The sequence below is a fragment of the Nipponia nippon genome, unplaced genomic scaffold (assembly GCF_047370975.1).
Source record: "Nipponia nippon isolate SJK-2023a ecotype South Korea unplaced genomic scaffold, ASM4737097v1 scaffold_25, whole genome shotgun sequence".
NCBI classification, from domain to species: domain Eukaryota; kingdom Metazoa; phylum Chordata; class Aves; order Pelecaniformes; family Threskiornithidae; genus Nipponia; species Nipponia nippon.
Genome location: NW_028262342.1, coordinates 2844677 through 2862324, shown reverse-complemented (window position 1 = coordinate 2862324; position 17648 = coordinate 2844677). Strand labels below are relative to the sequence as shown.

At 46.2% G+C, this 17648-nt stretch overlaps 2 protein-coding genes across 7 annotated transcripts in view; both read right to left on the bottom strand.

Moving 5' to 3' along the window:
• The window catches only part of TRIM33 (tripartite motif containing 33), a 41558-nt gene extending 28969 nt beyond the window's left edge, over nucleotides 1-12589 (bottom strand). For 2 of the 4 annotated variants that reach the window (XM_087761801.1, XM_087761802.1), the window contains exons 1-3: nucleotides 11984-12585; nucleotides 841-959; nucleotides 591-738 (exon numbers count right to left, since the gene is read on the bottom strand). In XM_087761801.1, the coding sequence (XP_087617927.1) occupies nucleotides 591-738; nucleotides 841-959; nucleotides 11984-12437 (721 nt within the window). In that variant the 5' untranslated portion in view covers nucleotides 12438-12585. Of the gene's footprint in view, nucleotides 1-590; nucleotides 739-840; nucleotides 960-11983 lie in introns of all 4 variants that reach the window. The other 2 variants (XR_015705675.1, XM_087761803.1) reach the window with 2 other exon arrangements.
• A 947-nt stretch (nucleotides 12590-13536) lies between these two features.
• On the bottom strand, nucleotides 13537-17565 carry BCAS2 (BCAS2 pre-mRNA processing factor). Of its 3 annotated transcripts, XM_087761805.1 has the most exons (7): nucleotides 17385-17558; nucleotides 17216-17308; nucleotides 17072-17142; nucleotides 16761-16922; nucleotides 15658-15708; nucleotides 14472-14552; nucleotides 13537-13945 (listed from the first exon to the last, which is right to left on the bottom strand). In XM_087761805.1, exons 1-7 carry the CDS (start codon nucleotides 17475-17477, stop codon nucleotides 13816-13818), a joined length of 681 nt encoding a protein of 226 aa, XP_087617931.1. In that variant the 5' UTR covers nucleotides 17478-17558; the 3' UTR covers nucleotides 13537-13815. The 3 variants fall into 3 exon arrangements, with proteins under 3 accessions (XP_087617931.1, XP_087617933.1, XP_087617932.1); XM_087761807.1 differs by lacking the exon at nucleotides 17216-17308 and having other exon boundaries at nucleotides 17385-17565; XM_087761806.1 differs by lacking the exon at nucleotides 15658-15708 and having other exon boundaries at nucleotides 17385-17560.
• Between the last annotated feature and the right edge of the window lie 83 nt (nucleotides 17566-17648).

The following is a 17648-nucleotide window of genomic DNA, read 5'->3' as shown; positions in this document are numbered from 1 at the left end:
AAATTTTGCTAACTGAAAAAGATATTAAACCTAAAATAAATTCAAATTCCACATTTACTCAGCAATATCAATACAACAGTAGCATCATCTTGAATATGACTATAAGCTTATCTGTATATACTCCTCTACTGGGAGAACTATAATTGCTCCTTATAACCAAGTACAGCAACATGTGTAATTTAATTTCCTTGGCCAATGGATAAGATTACCAATATGTCAGTGCTCTCCAGATTTCAACCCCTCCATTTAGTTAGTTATTCTGCTAAATAAAAGGATTAAGAATGGATCTAAATCCTTTCTAAAGGCTGCAGTCTCATTCTGTTTCTTCTGTACTTAAGATAATTTTACATTGGACATCAAACTGTACAAAGTATTAGCAAATAGCCCATTTTAGTTTAAAATTTAGGTTTTCCTCTATTTTTAGAGCTACCAATTTTGCACTGGTAGCTTTTTACTAAACTTTTCCCAAATCTTTGGGGAAAGCCATACAGCTGGTTGTTACCTAAATAATCCTCCCACTCTCTTTTTACATGTGCCAAAGAGAAAACATTTTTACTTCTGGCAGGACTAAGCGATACCCAAGCACTCACCTGAAGATACATCCTCTTTTTTTCTGATCATATGATCTTTAGTAAATTTTACTCGCTGATGAGCTTCTATGCAAGTCTTGCACAACCATTCCCCACACTCTACACAAAATCCAACAGCACTAGCGTTATCTTCACAGCTTGTACACACCTGCAAAGGGAACAAACAGTTACCATCATTTTCCTGGAAAGCCTTAGCAGGTACAGAAACAAAACCAGCACGTGAATTCTGGCAAGCAAGAAAATGCCATACCTGTTCTGACTTCTCATCGGAGCTGCTTGGTGTTTCTGACGTGTCTTTTACGAAGTAGTTATCCACCAGATCTATCTGTCTGCATTCTTGGCGGCATATCGGACATCTGATTACACCAACTGCAACACAGAAAAAGTTTCCCAGTTTTAAGAAAAAAAGCATGAAAGCCAATGTCCCAGAATCAAAAGATGACAAGAACAAATACAAAATCCTCAGACTGCTCATTTCACTTGGGTAAACGAACAGATTCCACAGTTGACATTACCCTTAAAAACCAGCCGTTACCCACGTGTAACAGGTTTCCCCCAAAAAACCACCCCAACACCAACAAACACAAACTAAAAAAAAAAAACCACAAACCACACACACACCTCTTCAGAAAAGGATCCCTTACCTAGAAGGAAGTTGTGATAATTTCTACATCATACTCAGTTTTTCCTACTGATTTCTTCCCCCCAAAATACATATTTTTAGCCAAGTCATTTGTTCTCCCCAAGCAAATATCGTCTCCCCCCCCCCCCCCCAATTTTAGTTTGTTAAACTCAAGACACCTGTTAATTACTTTTTCTAAGTCTATTGTCCAGTCGGTCTCAAGACAAGCATTAAGAGAGGCGTGCCCGGACAGTCAGGTGTGACTGCAGTGACATTCAGGAAAATGTCACAGTATTGTCCCAGATATGGCAGGGGATGGTTTCTAACATAACCTATTTCCATGAGGTCAGGGAGGCAGATGTGGTAATAGGAACCACCTGAAGGTTTCAGGGGTTTTTCAAAGTGTTCTGCAGGGAAGGCTAATACCAAAAAACACGAATTGAGAGAAAAAAACCCTCTCAGGCCAACTACACCTGCCTTTCTGCAGCACATACACCACTTTGCACCTACACGTGTAAATGCATACTACACGTAGCTTTAACACTGGATATCAATTAGACTAGTTCCTTTCCAGTATCCTGCTTTGTTATCCTCTGTAATTGCTAAATCAGGGCTGTAAGTCCTCAGCGGAGCTGTAAAGAAGTTACTGCATGAACCAGACTGGCATTTAAAGATGTTCTAGGAACAATCTACTTTAAAGGTTTGAAAACTTATCTACCACTAAGGTAGTGGCTAACACTTCCTTCCCAGAAGCGTCATCTAGTCTTCAATCCAGTTCCTATACAATTTTATTGCGAATATCATTTTCAAGGAGAAGCTTTCAAAGCACTTGGGTATTTTTATATACTGGGACACCTGAAATAACTTTGAAAAGTAAGTGTAATTAAATGGTGCTCAACTCCTCTGTGGATATTCAGTTAGAACAGTAGGACTTCTTTCAGGGAGATTAATTACATTAGTAGTAAATTAGCATGAATTTTTTCAAGTGCTAAAATTAACGATGGCTTCAGAACACAGAAGATTCACTGCAGAGCAACAACAATAATCCAACTAAAAACTCCCTGTCTCATCAAACCAAACATGCTTCAAGAGCAGGATGTGAAAAATAACCAGTATTTCAGTACCTACATGTACAAGAGCTTTCGTATACACAATGAAGCCTCCCCCACATGCAGAACCTTGAGATTTTCTTACTACTGAAAGACAAAATTCTTTAGGGAATACTGTATGAAAACCATCTATCAGCTGATGGGCATATACTTACAGAACAAAAATGTCAAACATTTACCATTAAAACTATTCCATCTAAAGCAGACCACAGCTAAACGTGATTTTTAGTGCTGTCTTGGGTTAATCATACAAAATATTGAAAAAAAAAAAAAAAAAAAAAAAAAAAGCCCAAGATCTATTATCTTTACACAACGCAAAGTCAAATTCCACAGATCCAAACCCCTTCCTGTAAGGCAGGTTTGGTTTTGGTTTTGAACTAAATCACTAAGAGGTTGAATAAAATCAAGCCTTTTGGACTGGCATGGGCTGGATTCAGACCACAGGTAATTCCACCTTGCCCACTTCTTCTGTCCGAGAGGACACAGGGAACGGGTAGTCCGCAAATACTGCTCTCACAGTCGAACACCTGCTTTTTGCGGCTCCATATTCAAAGACACTTTGCACGCAGGGTGCCACCAGCGTCCTCCACGTATCTCAATAGATCACAACCCTAGGACAAGGCCTTGCAGTTCTCATTCAGCACGTTACACTTCATTTTCACATCTCAGTGCCCATTATTTCCAAGAGTAGTTTTCCAATATTATATGAACCACAAGACACCTCATACTCACTCATGTCCCAGCCCTTTAATCTAATATAAAACAAATCAATGCAGAATTATTTGTACTAGAAACCAAACTACATTACTGAAAAGATACAGATGTGGCTGATTTTGCGAGGGGAGAGGGGAAAGTAGAGAAAAATCACACTGAAATAGCATTTACATAGAATAAAAACAGAAAGAAATCCTTACACGTCAAAACTTGGGATCATTTGCAAGCTAACAAAGTTTATGGTAAAAATTCAATGAGAATGTATTTTAGGACAAACTAAGGCTCAAATGTTTACATAACCTACTGGAAAAACAAGGTTTCACTGCCAATTTCAACCCAAAAAAATTCTTACATAAGAGAATTAAAATGAAGTAAAAATACCATCCTAGTTATGCTCCAGCAGAACGTATTACATTGTTTTTCTGCATCAATTTTAATTAGAAGCTTAATACAGTTTAAAAAAATAAAAAGCATTAACCCTAGCACACACATTTCCATTGGAACTCTGCTTTCAAAGCAGGCGTGTAACTACTTCCAAGGAACGCATCAGAGAGCACACAGCAAAAACTACCGTTAAAAGATCAATCTTTTTTTCTAAATAACAGCTGAATTAGAATTAGTCACATTCATAGAAATTAAGAAGGTCAGACCGGTTTATGATCTCTCCCCAATCCTAATTATTACTATAAAGACTTCCTACGTTCTCAAAGATGGCTTCATATTATTTTGAAGCCATAAATCGATACTCCAGAGGTTAACAGCAGCACTAAAGCGAAGAGCTGAGAATCAGGAAGTTTCTTTCAGACTTCACATTTCAAACCCCACATCGCTCAGTTTCACCTAACCATAAAACAGAAATGCTGCTTCCCTAGCAAAAATATTAGAAGAAATAGTAAGTATTGACCGCATCACATGAAACACTTCACTACGGGTCTGAAACGTTTTGAACGGCAGTTCTTTTCTGACTTACAGCACACTCAGCAAAATACTGTCATCAGCATTAACCACAGGAACGCAGTTATACTTCAGGTGCCCCCCAAAAAAAGCACCCCACAAACTTCACAAGCTATCCACAGATGCTTCTGTGAATAGCAGTACTGTCACAACGAAATCCAAGAACAAGCACCCTTTGGACCTAAAAGGCCATGGAAAATGATGAATTATTTTACAAGAGCTGCAGATAACAGGAGTGGACTTCCACGCTTCTTACATTGCATTTAAGAGGACTGGCATCACCGTTTTTTCTATGTGTTTGTATCACAAACCTCACAATGGCGTATAAGAGCTGTAACAACCGTGAGCATAAACACTTATTACCTCCCTACCACAGTACTCGATATACACAGCTATACGTACCAAGTTTTCCCTTCCCTGCCATTTCCAGTAGCACTGTGGTGAAACGAATTACATCCTATTCCCAATTCATTGTGCCGTTCAGATCAGACTCTATTTTTTGTCACACGTTTCTCCAGACCAGCAAAAATAGTTTCAATCACACACGTTTACTGTCCCCCATCTGCTGCTATGTAAAACATGTAGCCTAAACTGAGTTTTGTTTCTCTCCTTTTACCCTACCTAAGGCTGATTTAAGCAAGAACCAGGAATAATTTCTTACCTGGAAATTCAGTTTGAGAGTCACCAATCCAGCAGGCAGGAAAAGCCTGCCTTGCACTGTCAACCCCACGCAAAGGGAGATAGGTTTCAGTTGCCATCTTCTCACGTCATGAACCATCCCTCCCTACCAGAGTTTCCAAAGCCTGCAACAGAGGGAGAAACTCCCAGATTCCTTGCGACATGCTCCTAAGGAGTCTCCCGACAGCCAGAAAGAGCAATTCGCCCGAGACGCTACTCTGAGCTGAAGAAAACCCCAAAGGAGAACTGACAGAAGCGCATCCCTGCAAGAACGCAGTCAGGGATGGGCCCGTAGGAGCTGCAGCAGGAACCAGCCCTGGGGAGGTCCCCGAGCCGCTCTGCGCCCCAGATCGCTCCCGCGCACGGACGGGACTCGAGGCAGAGCCCGCGGCGCATGGAAATAGGAAGGAACACCAGCCATGTCCCGAGCAGGGTCACTGCCCCGGGAAGAGCTGCCCCTGCCCTGCACGGGAGCCCATGCCCCTGCAAATCAGGCTGTGGATGACGGCTGCAAACCAAGGAAAAGCCCTACGACAAGAACATTTTGGTACGGCTCCAGCTCTCTCGGCAACTTCTGCCGAGGTTATCACCTACACTTCCAACCGAAGCAGAACACAGAATACCTCCGAGTTTTGTCAGAGCAAAGAGAGGCAAGTAGGACAAATTTTACTGTGCAACACGTGTTGAATCATTAGTTATACAACTGCTAGAAGTCACATCTTCCTTACGCTGCACATTAGACGTTCTTATTTGTCAAAGACTTTATTAAGAACACTAATGAGAGTAGCATCTATGTAATCCTTTTAACTGCTTACGATTCAGATAAAGCACACTACACCAGACCACAGACATCAAAGGATGTCGGAAAGCGCAAAACTGAAATAAACTGAGGAGAAAAAGTACTTTTGTTTTCATAAAAACAGAAAGACTGCTAAAAAATCTGCAGCATAATCCAGCAGCAAATCACAATGGAACATTTCAAAGCACTTAAGATTTCAAATAGAAGACGCTTTTGATCTACCATTGCCAACTAACACCTAAAGCTGCAACAAAAGTGTTTTTCTTAATTGTAACTCTGAACTATGAGAATACCTTGTATATATTTATGTTTAAAGTTTCCCAAGGGTAATGACATTTCTCTGATGGCTATTTGCAGGCATCTCAAAACAGGCAATTTTTCCAACAGGTTAATATACTTATGAAAGCCTTCATCTTGAACTAGTTTCAACAGGAAATTTATTCAAAACCTGCTTAGAATTCATTTCTCCAGTCTGACAACACTGAAATACTCTTTCAAATTTTAAAAATGCTCGAGAGCTACAGAGATGGAGGGGAAAGGCTTGATTCTCTGTATTTCCAGTCTTGTAGTATCAAACGAGAGAAATCATCTCCAGAGAAAGCTCACGTCAAGTCTTCGGCTACTGTACCCACCCCAGCTTGATATGAAGGAATTCAGGCTCTTGGCACTTTTAACATAAGTAAAAATCGACCGATCTGCTCCCAGTACATCTTTGCTAGGCAAGACACAGTCCGCCCAGTAAGACAGCATGCGTTCAACTCATACCTACTACTTTTGTACAAAAAGGAAAAAACCCGGAATTTTCTGAATCTTATTCTTTGCTCCCTACCTGCACTTCTAGAAATTCCCTTCTGGAATTTCATCAGATGTTTCAGAGGTCATCTGTAGAAGAGCAAGGCTTCCTGAGCCAGTAAGAATTAACCTGTTTCCTAGCCAAACCCACGTACTACCATCCTCTCCATCTGGTCTTCCAGTTTTGGAAGCCTCCAGCACTGTAGCCCTGGGGTTAGAGAAAGGGGATGTGGGGAGGAAGGGAACACAGTTACAATGAGCCATGGAAATGTACCTGCACGCTACAAACATCACACTAGCTAAAGCAAAACAGCAAACTTTTATAAGAAGGTTCCATACTAAAGGATCCATACATTCACCTGTTGACTTCAAGTCCAAGTTGACTTCAGTCAGCTTAAAATGAACACGTCACAGCCTAACCAAACACTTTGTAAGCCTTACAGAGAACAAAAAGCAATAATGGAAAGTCACTGAACTTCTAACTCCAAGACAGCCTTTGGCAACAAAATAAAGGGCGTTGCTGAGGGTGAGGAGATCATGGATCTGAATGGGGGAGGGCATGGCACGCACACGACGAACGTGATCAAAGGAATAAGACGCTACAAAAAGCACCTTGTGCTTCAGTAGCACCGTTCACCACTGGATCCCCTCCACCACTGGGCTAACGTAGGGAGTCTTCCCAGTAGCTCAAAATTATAAATTCAAAGTATCTCTCCAAGTTTATCCAAATATTGAACCCAAACACTTGCATTCCTAAGTATCCCTACTTACATACTAAAATTCATATTTTCATAAGGTCCGACTCCTTTAACATAACCTCTGGTCTGTAATATGAAAATCTTTATCAATTCTTTAGTTGCTTCATGACATTCAAGAGTACTAAAACCCTAAACCACAAGTATAGCAAAGTAACTTTGGACTCACTTTAATAACCTAAAACACAATGCTTAAAATATCTTAGGGACAAGAAGTTGAACAAAAGTCAATAGCATGCCCTTCAGCAAAAAAGACCAACGCATCCCAGGCTGCATTAGCAGGTACAGCCAGCAGGTCCTTCCCCCTGGGCAGCACCCTGGGAGACCACACCTGGATACTGGGCCCAGTCTGGGACTCCCCAGTACAGGACAGAGTGACAAACTGAGGCAAGCCCAGCAGTGGCGACCAAGACGATCAGGGCTGGACCACAGGACGTGCGAGGAGAGGCTGCACCTCTCAGACTGCTCAGCCTGCACCGGGGACCTCACCGCTGTCTGCAGCTACCTGACGGGGCCAGGGGCAGAGCCAGGCTCTTCCCAGAGGACAAGTATTAACACATACAAGCAGAAACAAGGCAAAACTTGCTTCAACGCAATATATATTTCACATATTTACAACGAGGATCGTCAAACACTGCAACAGAGGTTCAGGGAAGTTGTGAAGTCGCCATCCCAGTAGACGGTCACCACACAACTGGACAAGGCCCTAAAGAACCTCCTCTAACCAGACCTGCTTTGAGCAAGAGGTCAAGCTAGACACATCTGCATGTCCCTGCCAACCTATGCAATGCTGTGCTCCTTCATGAACGTTCATTTTAAAGAAATGGCTTAGATTTTCTGTTGATACTTATAAGACACCAATTAGCACTAGCCTAAAACTCTACCACGTCACCCACTGACAATCAAGTCATCAACCTGCTACAATCCTAATTGCTGTTGAATGAACAACATCATTTTAGACGTCTGTTTTTAAACACACGTGTTTGTTTTGGGTTGAAATGTGTCAGGCTGATTCCCAACACAAAAGTACTAAGTGAATATAAGAAAATTCAAAATCCTTTCAGCTCTTTACATTGTTATCATGATGATAAAGCTTCACAGTTCAGGAAATATTTGCAAGCACTCGTGCAATCTAATAACTCAACCTTCCGTTTTAAGTTCAAACTTGGCACGTATGCAGTCCTCTAAGGAACGAATCTCTGCCAGGTTTCATTTATTGGTTGAGAACACCAACAGTAGTTACTGCACGTGCATAATATTTACTTCTCTCAGAAATGTAAGGGTCCAAACGTGTTTCTGCACAGTCGTACATCAAAACCCCTGTTCTAGTTTCAGTGAGTAGACATTGAAGTAAACCCTCACAGGTCAAGTGAGCAACACAATCAGACCGAAATCTATCAGAATAGAAATACACTAAAAAATATTAACTGCATTCAAGGTCCACTCCTAACTCAGCTTTTTTTTTTTTTTTTTGGACAAACAATCCTTACTTATATCACAGCTGTCACGCATTGAACTGACAACACATTATATCTAATAAGGAAAACCAATTTATAGCAGCCACAGACATCAATTCTTATAAAAATAACACATACCTAGAATGTTCTCAGACAAAAACATTATTTAAAATACACTATTAATTTAGACTGAAATTTAAGTTTCAGACCAAGTTTTTTAGTAAGCCCAGAATATGAACTGAACATTTTTCAGGACTCAGCCTTCGCTGGGCTCAAGCATATATTCGTGACCCTCACTCATCGACACAGGAGAAAGCTAAAGAGTCAGGAGAGCTCAGGTGACGTGTACTAACATTCACTGAAACCAAGATGGCCTGCGTTTACATAGCTTAAGCAGTCTGTTTGATGCAGGAATTTTCAGCTTTCTAGACTGAAAATACAGTAACTACTGCCCAACTCAGTTTAAGTGATCTGTCACGTTCTCATAGACATACCATTTTCATGTCCCCCTTCCAAAAAATTAAAGACAGTTACTGCGTAATTTAAGGTGTGAATAATACATGGTTTCTCAATACATAAACACTGAGTATGGGAGTTGAATTCAGCGTACCAAAATAATTTACAACGCTATATACTATAGCACTCAGTAGTAAATGTATTGTTCCTCAAATTATACCTCCATGCACATTAACCAATCGTGTATGTATCCCTTAGGCTCTCTGAAAGCATCTCGCAGCTCTTTTTTAGTTTTTCAGCCTAATGAAGATTGTGGCATTCACAAGGAGCTGGGAGAGCCACACATTCTCTCTATTGAGATAATCTTCTTAAGAGAGATTGTAAATATCTCAGTGAGGCGGTGAAACCTCAAAACAACCTATCTTCCCAGGAGCAGAAGCAGCAGCGGGTGCATAAAAAGTTGTTTTGCGGTATCTGTAACCGTCTGAAATCTCTAACTTAGAAATAAACATTTTTCAGAACACTGTGATAGAAGTACAAGAAGGCATTTTCTTGTAACCTATTCAATCTGAAAGGAGGAGTCCAGTCGGACAGCTGAAACACCAGGCATTAAGAAATCATCTATCCGCCAAATAAAATGCACATTCCAATGACCTGTTAAGTCATGAAACTGAAAACAAGATGCTACTTTTTATGTTAAATGACATAAAAATACACGTTTTAAATACATAAAACCAAAAACTTCCCCCCCACATACACATAAATGTAAACAACAGCAAAGAAAATCCTTTCACCAGTGCAACAGGTCTGAACCTACCAGTTACCTCTTTAGAATACAGCAAACCACAACTTCAAATAATTGTTTTACACTTTAGCCAGTGTTTCTCAAACTTTTAGGCACCGAGACCATTCTTCTGTCGTCACTAGCAGTGTCTCTCAAGGGAGCAGAAGAAGAGATGCTGATAGAGACCACAAACGACTGCCTTCAAGCGTCCTTGCTGTCTTCTCTAGGAGAGCAGCAGCAGGCTTTCATCAGGAAAGGGTACTGCCACTCAGAGAGCCGCTCTGCGGGTACCGGCCTCGCACTCAACTCCTGGTGACTCGCCTCCACAGTTATTACCCAATAAATACACATATTTACTGTTTTAAGTACTGACAGCTCTTACAAAGCAAAATCTGAAACTAATTAAGAAAGCAAGCAGGAAAATATCAAAAGAAAAACCCAGTTCTTTTCCACAACACTTGTAATTCTCTTACCTAGGTGTAGAGACACTGAAAAACAGCAGGCAAATTTAAATGCATATAAAGTAGTACAGCATATAATCCAGCAGCGAGAGCCTGCAGTTAACGTAACCTGCTTCAGGTACAGCCATGGGTACCACTTCCCATTAATTCTTCCTGCGTGAAAAAACACCTGCTCGGGGTTAAGGAGACCGGAGAAGCAGCAGAAGTGGAAGTAACACTTCATGACTATCGAAACCCATGCCAACAGGGAAGGAACCTGCATGACTAAGCAACGTGGTACTTCTCTGCGTGTTGAGAATGTCCATTTTGTACCCAATTTACTGGTAAGCATTTCATGTGCCATTCAACTGATTCCATTTACAATGTGCAGAAAGGGCTGTCCACAAAACTGCATCTTCTGGTTGGGCAACGTCTCATTCTTAACTGACCTGCTGGGCTAATCCATTTGTTCATGCAGACTTATGCACCGCTGCAGATGGATCATTCACCTCTTTACCAGTATACTCTCCTGGACCCTACGTGCACATGTCGCTCACATCATCTAAAAGTTTTTGATGCAGCAATCCAAAGATGAATTCTTACTTCACCAAAGCACACAACCATGCATTCTTAAAATGTGTATAACAAGACTTGATATTCCAGTTTATATACACTTCAGAAGCTACGCTTCGTGTTGTTCCCACACTTGTATCCTCACAGACATAGCGGGATTAGATAGTCCTGCTAATTGCTAGTAAAATAAACCCAGCTTTCCAACTTCTGTCTCTTTCACTAGCACATATAATGCAAAATGTAGAATCCGGAATTTAACAAGAAGGATGACAAGACCAACCGAGGGCTTTAGTTAGTGCATTTATGAACTATATTTACCACATCATCCTTTTAAAACTGATGGACTTTCTAAAACCACATCCTACCACAGTTTGGATGAAAGAACCACTACCAAGCCAGGTTAATTCCTTCACTACACAACACAGGAAAGGCTTGAGTCCTTGCTAAACCCAGAAAGATGTCACCAAACAAGGTCTCTTTCACCACAGGGCCTAGTTAAGACCTGCAAAACCACTTACCAGGGCCCTAGTTTGGTCTGTAGACCACAGCATGTGAGTCACTCCATTAAAAGCTCCAGAAGCTTTTCAATTCCACCCCTGAACATATAAAACAACAAAAACAAAATTCAAGCTGCGATTTCAATAAAAACACCTGGCAGGCACAGTCTACACTTGTCCCATGGCACAGAAGTTACGTACACGTGGAGTACGCAGGCACAGCGAGGCAACCGACAAACAGCACCGCAAGGTTTTAACTCAGTCCACAGGAAGCGCGCACCTGAAAGCAGGTGTGCTACACGCACCGGTTCCAACCGAGCACCTAATGCTGTAACAGCAGTAAATTAGATGTCACTTAGACAATTTTTTTCCGAGCGCTGTAGAACCGAACAGTCGAACGCCTCCTCACAATCGCGCCTCCACTGCAGCACCCCTGAAAGCGAAAACAAAACAAAACGCACAACGCAATTTACACCGCAATTCCAAGAACTTCCAAGTTTCAGCCGTCGCTTGAAAGCGCGAAGCGCGCTGCCGGCGGGCGCTGCACGGCAGAGCCCGGGGACCTGGGCAGCGGGGACCCCGCCGTCACGTACGCGGCCGCCCCGGGTGCAGCTACGGAACAAGGCCGGGAAACGCCTCGGGTTCAAACCCGGAGAAGCCGAAGCCGCAGCTGTGCTCGGTGCCAGCGGCGAGAACCCAGGCAGCAACGCGGAGCGACCCCCCGGGGCAGAGGCAGAGGCCGCGGCCGCCCCCCCGCCCTCACCTTGCTGGATGTCGCCGTTGGCGCCGCCGGGGACGGGGACGCTGAGCTGCCGCTCGGGCTCGGGCAGGCAGCGCCGGCAGAAGGAGTGCAGGCAGGGCAGCAGCTTGGGCTCGGCCTCACGCCGGCTCTGCAGGCTCTGCGCGCAAACGGCGCAGGTGTCCAGCAGCGAGAAGGGCCCCGGCGCCGCCGGCGTCAGCGGGGGCACGGGGCTGGGGCCCGGCCCTGGAACGACACCGGGCCCCGCCGCCGCCGCCGCCTCGGCCTCGGCCTCCCCGAGACCGCGCTCCGCCGCCGCCGCGCCCGGGCTCTCCCGCTCCTCGGGCGGCGCGGCGGCGGGCGCGGGCGGCGCGGAGCCGGAGGGGGACGCGGCCGCGGGCTCCAGGCCGCCGCCGCCGCCCGGCCCGGCCTCGGCAGCCCCCTCCCCGCCGCCGCCGCCTCCTTTGTTTTCCGCCATGTTTCCTCCTTTGAACCCAACTCCCCGCGCCGCGCACGCACGGCGTCACCACGCGCCGTGCGCGCGCCCCGGCAGGCTGGCGGGCCCCAGCCTCGCGCAGGCGGGCCGTGCGCAGGGGCGCGTGCTCCGTCGTTAAAGGCGGCGTCCGGGAAGACGAGTCATGACGTCACGCCCGGCGGGGCGGGGCGCGGGCCTGTCACCGCGCCTCGGGGCGAATCCCCATTGGTCGGCGTCGGCGGCTTCACAACCAATCGGTAGCGGGGGCCGGCGCCCCGAGGGGCGGAGCCCCGCCCACCGTGGCCGCCCCTCAGCAGCGCCGCGGAGCCGGCGGGAACATGGCGGCGGCCAGGGCCCGGCCCCGGACCGCCCCGCCGGGCACCGGCAGCGTTACGGCCCGCTCGGAACCCACCCCGCCCCGCCGTACGTTGTGGAGACGCCGCGGGCAGGAGGAGCTGAGAGGAGTACGGCGGCGGCGGCGGCGTTACCTCGAGAGACAAGGCCCGGTACCGAGCAACAAGCGACCGACTGAGGCCAGGGGCCCTCCGTCCTCACGGGATTCCCTGAAGGAGCCGTGCCCAGGGGAAGCGCCAGCTGCGAGGCCGGGTGGCTTCGCAGAAGTTGACGATGGAAAGGCCTGCGCCAGCAGGTAAGCCGCGAGGATGCCGATGCACCGCGACGCTGCAAGAGCTACAGAAACAGAGTCACCGTGCTGCACCACGCTTATGATGGATAATTAGGAATACGCAGTAGAAGATAATCGGACGATTCTTATCGCACCCGTGTAGTGCAGGGTATAAAACCCCTCAAGAAAATCCCCTTGGGCGTGCGCAGCTCGGCTGGGACGCCTCACGCGCGTGAAGGAGTTATTTACCTTGGCAATTCCATACGCTGCGTCCTCGCCTCTCTCCTGGGTTGGCAGGGGCCAGTTACGAACGCCGTGACGCCGGGCAGCAGCCTCTTCCCCGGACGCAGCCTCCCTCACTGAATTCAAGTTTGCGCATGTCAGGCACACAGTGCCATTAGGTGGGTTTGTCTGGCAAAGCCCACCCTCGTTGACAGCTCTCAGGCCATGTTTTGAACGTGAATCAGAAGCCGTACAGATAGCAAAACAGCATTTATTAAAGGCATAGGGGAAAAGAGCTCTTACGTCAGGTATATAAAAAGTGAAACAATTCACAGGACATTTAACTATGCCCACAGTACGTTTGAACAGGACATTTCTGCCTCCTCCTAGAATTTAAAACAAGAAACAATGAAAATACCTTTTTATCACCGTACACAACTGCAACTAGAGGTGTCTACAAACACATAGCATCTCCAAAGCGTTTTGTTTTGGGTTTTTTTTAACGTATGCTGCAGTAATACAGTAACGACTAAGTCACTGGAAGTCTTGCTGGATGTTCTCCTTGTTTGCTTCCCCATGCTGCTGTTTGATTTGTGAAATTTCATTTTCCAGCTGCACAATAGTTCGTTCAATCTCATAATTTTTACTGACAAGAGAGACCCATCTGGAAGGGAGAAGAAATAAAAAAGTCTTCAAGTGTTATTTAACAGTGCTCTGTTTTAAAATCAATTATTGCTCCAAAGAAAGCACAAAGACACCAAATAAAGCGGTATTTTTCTCAGTACATGATAAACCTCCATTGATAGCAATGGAAATTTGAACAACCAAAGTGATACAAAGTAGTTTTTAACCCTGTTAAACCTTAACATAGAAAATTTAATTTACTAGACTCAACTCCATTAACTGCCAATATTTAGATAAATAAGAGTTTAAGAAACAATTTAGACAGGCCATTTCAAGCAGCCAATATGCCCTCCCTTTCACATCTGTTGCTCGCTGATTCACTCACCCACAGTAACTATTATGTAGACCTGAATTACAAATCCTTTAAAACACTTTGTGCAAAGCAACGGTATTCGTGCGATACCATCCTACAATAGTACTGAAAGATCGCTGATGCTCTGCGCGGAAGAATTTCAAGCAAAAGACATACTTGTGGAAGATTTAACAGAAAAATCCTCGATACTCACGTAGATTCCATTTCTCTTAGCTTAGCCCCAGCTGTGAGCTGCATGTTCTTTCGTTGCCAGTTCAGATCTTGAATGTTTTTCCTGGGGAGAAAAAGAGCTTTGTCTTTTTTTTTGTCATCTCTTTTCTTTAAAATTTGTAATATCTGCTGCTAATTTCGAAATACACCTAATCCCTAGAAGTACTACCAGAAAACACTTGCGTAGCCAGGACCGAACTGAAAAATACAGAGGGACAAATCCCAGTACAGGGTTGCACACGGAACCCTGAGATAAATAAAAACAAAAAAACCAAACAAAACCCCCAAAACAACAAAAAACTTCCACTCTACTACAAGCAAAACTTGAAACGTAGAATCATAGAATGCTGCAAGCCTACTGCTCCCAAACAAGTGCAGAACAGAGAAAATGTTTGTTCTCTCTGAAAAAAAAGTCAGAAAAGATGAACGGCCAATCATTCACAAAATTCAGTAATTCAGAGAAGCACCTGAGAAGAGCAGAATACTTAAAATACTGCGGTCTCTAACCAGTTCTTAGTTCACACTGCTAACGCTCGTATTCTGTTAGCCTCCCTGCCATCCATCATGCCGTTCCTTCTACCCACGTCCCAGCATGCAGTCCCATCTTCGGGCTGAAAATGAGAGTAGCTCACCTAAATCTGCAAAGCTTTACTTGCCAAGTCCACAGCACGCTGTCTAAATAGAGCGAATTATGACAGCGCATCACTTCGATATACTACAACCTCCATCCCCGAGTAATCCATCTCTGTACAGGCATTAAAGTATCCGCTTTAAAATGCCAGGCCAGACCTAACGTGAGGGAACGCGTCTTGGCTGAGACAACTGCACCCTAAATAAAAGTCTACCAGCAGTGGAAAGAAAACACGACTGCATTTCAGAGAGGATTCCACCACAATTTGAACAGAATCCTCTGTTCAAAGCAGAGGTTCAGACAAAACAAAATAAAACCAAACAAAACAAACACAGAGTTTGAGGGGAACAGGCATTATGAATGTAACCGCGTGGGGAGGGCAGGGTCAGATTTCTTAATTATTGTTATCGCTGGGTCTTTTTTCCTACATAGGACCATGGCGGCAGCATGTACGCAAGCCTTTGCGGAGCTTGGGGCGGGGGAGAGGGCTTCACTTTCCTTCAACTTGAGTATGAAAACATGAAAAGGAATGACTCACCTCAACTTCTGAAGCTCCTTCTGGGCTTGTTCTATCATATGAACCAGATGTCTAACAGCAGAATGCAAGCAAAGCGTTAGGAAAACAGACAATTGCTAGATCAGACCCATTTAACCTGCAATTTAACTCTGAAGAGTTAAGGACACAACAAGCCACTTCAATGCAAACACCAGACAACCTGTTCTCAGCGCAGTCTGTGCTCTTCACTCCTGAAGGGAATAACACAACGCCGCAACACTGCAATTGTGGCAGTTTTAAGACGTAAACCTTCAATAATCGCTGTGGCAAGGGCTGGCCGTCAGACAGCATCATAAAATCATAACCTTCAAGCATTTACCTTCAAGCTTGTTACCGTATGCCTGTGCTATTCCGACTAGCACGCTACTGTACCATCTCCCTACCTTATCACCCGCCTTCTCATTTTAATTCTAAAATTCCCTGTAACCGATTTTTATTATTGTTTCCCTCGTATAACACTGTCAGAGCACAAACAGTTCTTTTGCTTCCTGACGTACGTGTGAGCTAACAGATTGTCTACCCGCCTCCCTTCTCCTAAGCTAAGCAACCCTCTGCCTTCTCTCCAAGGCAAGCGTCGCATTCCTTTTGTCTACACCTTTATCTAAGGCTAAGCTGACCCTTCTCGAAAGTGGACGTTAACATTCCCCGCCTGAAATAGCCCTGGTGCTTCCTGCAGCCATCCCACCTACAACTTTTTTTGGCTTTTGCAACAGCTTTACTGATAACGGCTCTGGGCTGAGCAGGATCGGCAGTAAGCCGTCTTTATTTCCACTACTGAATGATCATTTAGCGGACTGTCATTAGTCCCTTCAGTTATCCTCAGTTAAAGCCTGCTATCACCAACCGCAAACAATAACTCACAAAATTCAAGACTGGGATGTACTGAAGCACGGGCTATTTCTTGGCCACGGAGATGGCTCCTCTTTCGGATCAGCCTCCTTTTCTTCCCCTTTCCCAAAGGGGCTCAGCTATTCCTGGATATGCTCTAAAGATCCCCGCTGGACTCACGCAGGAAAACGTGCGCAACACACAGAAGCTGAAGCCAGAACCTCGGCTCGGTTCAGCAAAGCAGAGGAAGGCCTTACTCGTTGTACACCTTCCAGGCGTTACAGCCGTGCTGCGACATCAGCTCCAGGTTCTCGATGCGGACCGCCTGGTGCTCCAGCTGCGCCATGGAGTTGTTCACGCACTCCTGCCACGCCGTGATGTCGTTCTTCTGGCCGGAGGAGGGGGCCGGCAGCTCGTACCTAGAATCGCGGAATCGTTTCGGTTGGAAAAGGCCTTTAAGATCACCGAGCCCAACCGTCAAACAGAACCCACCGCCTGCCCCGGGGGAAGGCCCGGGCCGCCTCAGCGCTTCCCCGAGGCCGCGGCGGGCAGTGCGGCCTGCGCTCACCTCTTCATGCTGAGCAGCTCCAGCGGCTGCCGGGCCGCCAGGCGCTCGAACTCGTTCCGCATGATCTCGGTCTGCGGGGAAGGCAGCGGTCAGGCGGCGGCGGGGGGCCGGGGCAGCGGGGCGGGGGGCGCCGGGCCGCCTCACCTCGAAGGCGCTGTAGTCGTGCGCCGGCAGGTAGCTGAGGTAGTTCTTCGTCGGCCGGTACCGCCGCGTCTCCTCCTCCACCAGCGCGGCGGCCTAGCGCATAGGCGGCGTCAGGCGGGAGCGCCGCCCGCCGCCCCGGCCCGCGCCCGCCGCCCCGGCCCGCACTCACCGCCTCTCGGACGCCCGGCGCCTCGTAGCCCTGGTCGAAGTAGGGCAGCGCGTCCACCACCACGTCCCCGGCCACCAGCCCCGGGCCCGCCATGGCGCCACCGGCACCGCGCTCTGCCGCGGCCCCACCCCTCCGCCCACCGGCGCCTGCGCGACCGGACCGCCCGCCAGAGCGCCCCCCCGCGGCCGGCGGGACCCCACGGGAGACCCCGCCCCGCCCACGACCCTCCTGGCCCGGCCCGGCTCCGCCCCCCCGGTCGGCCTC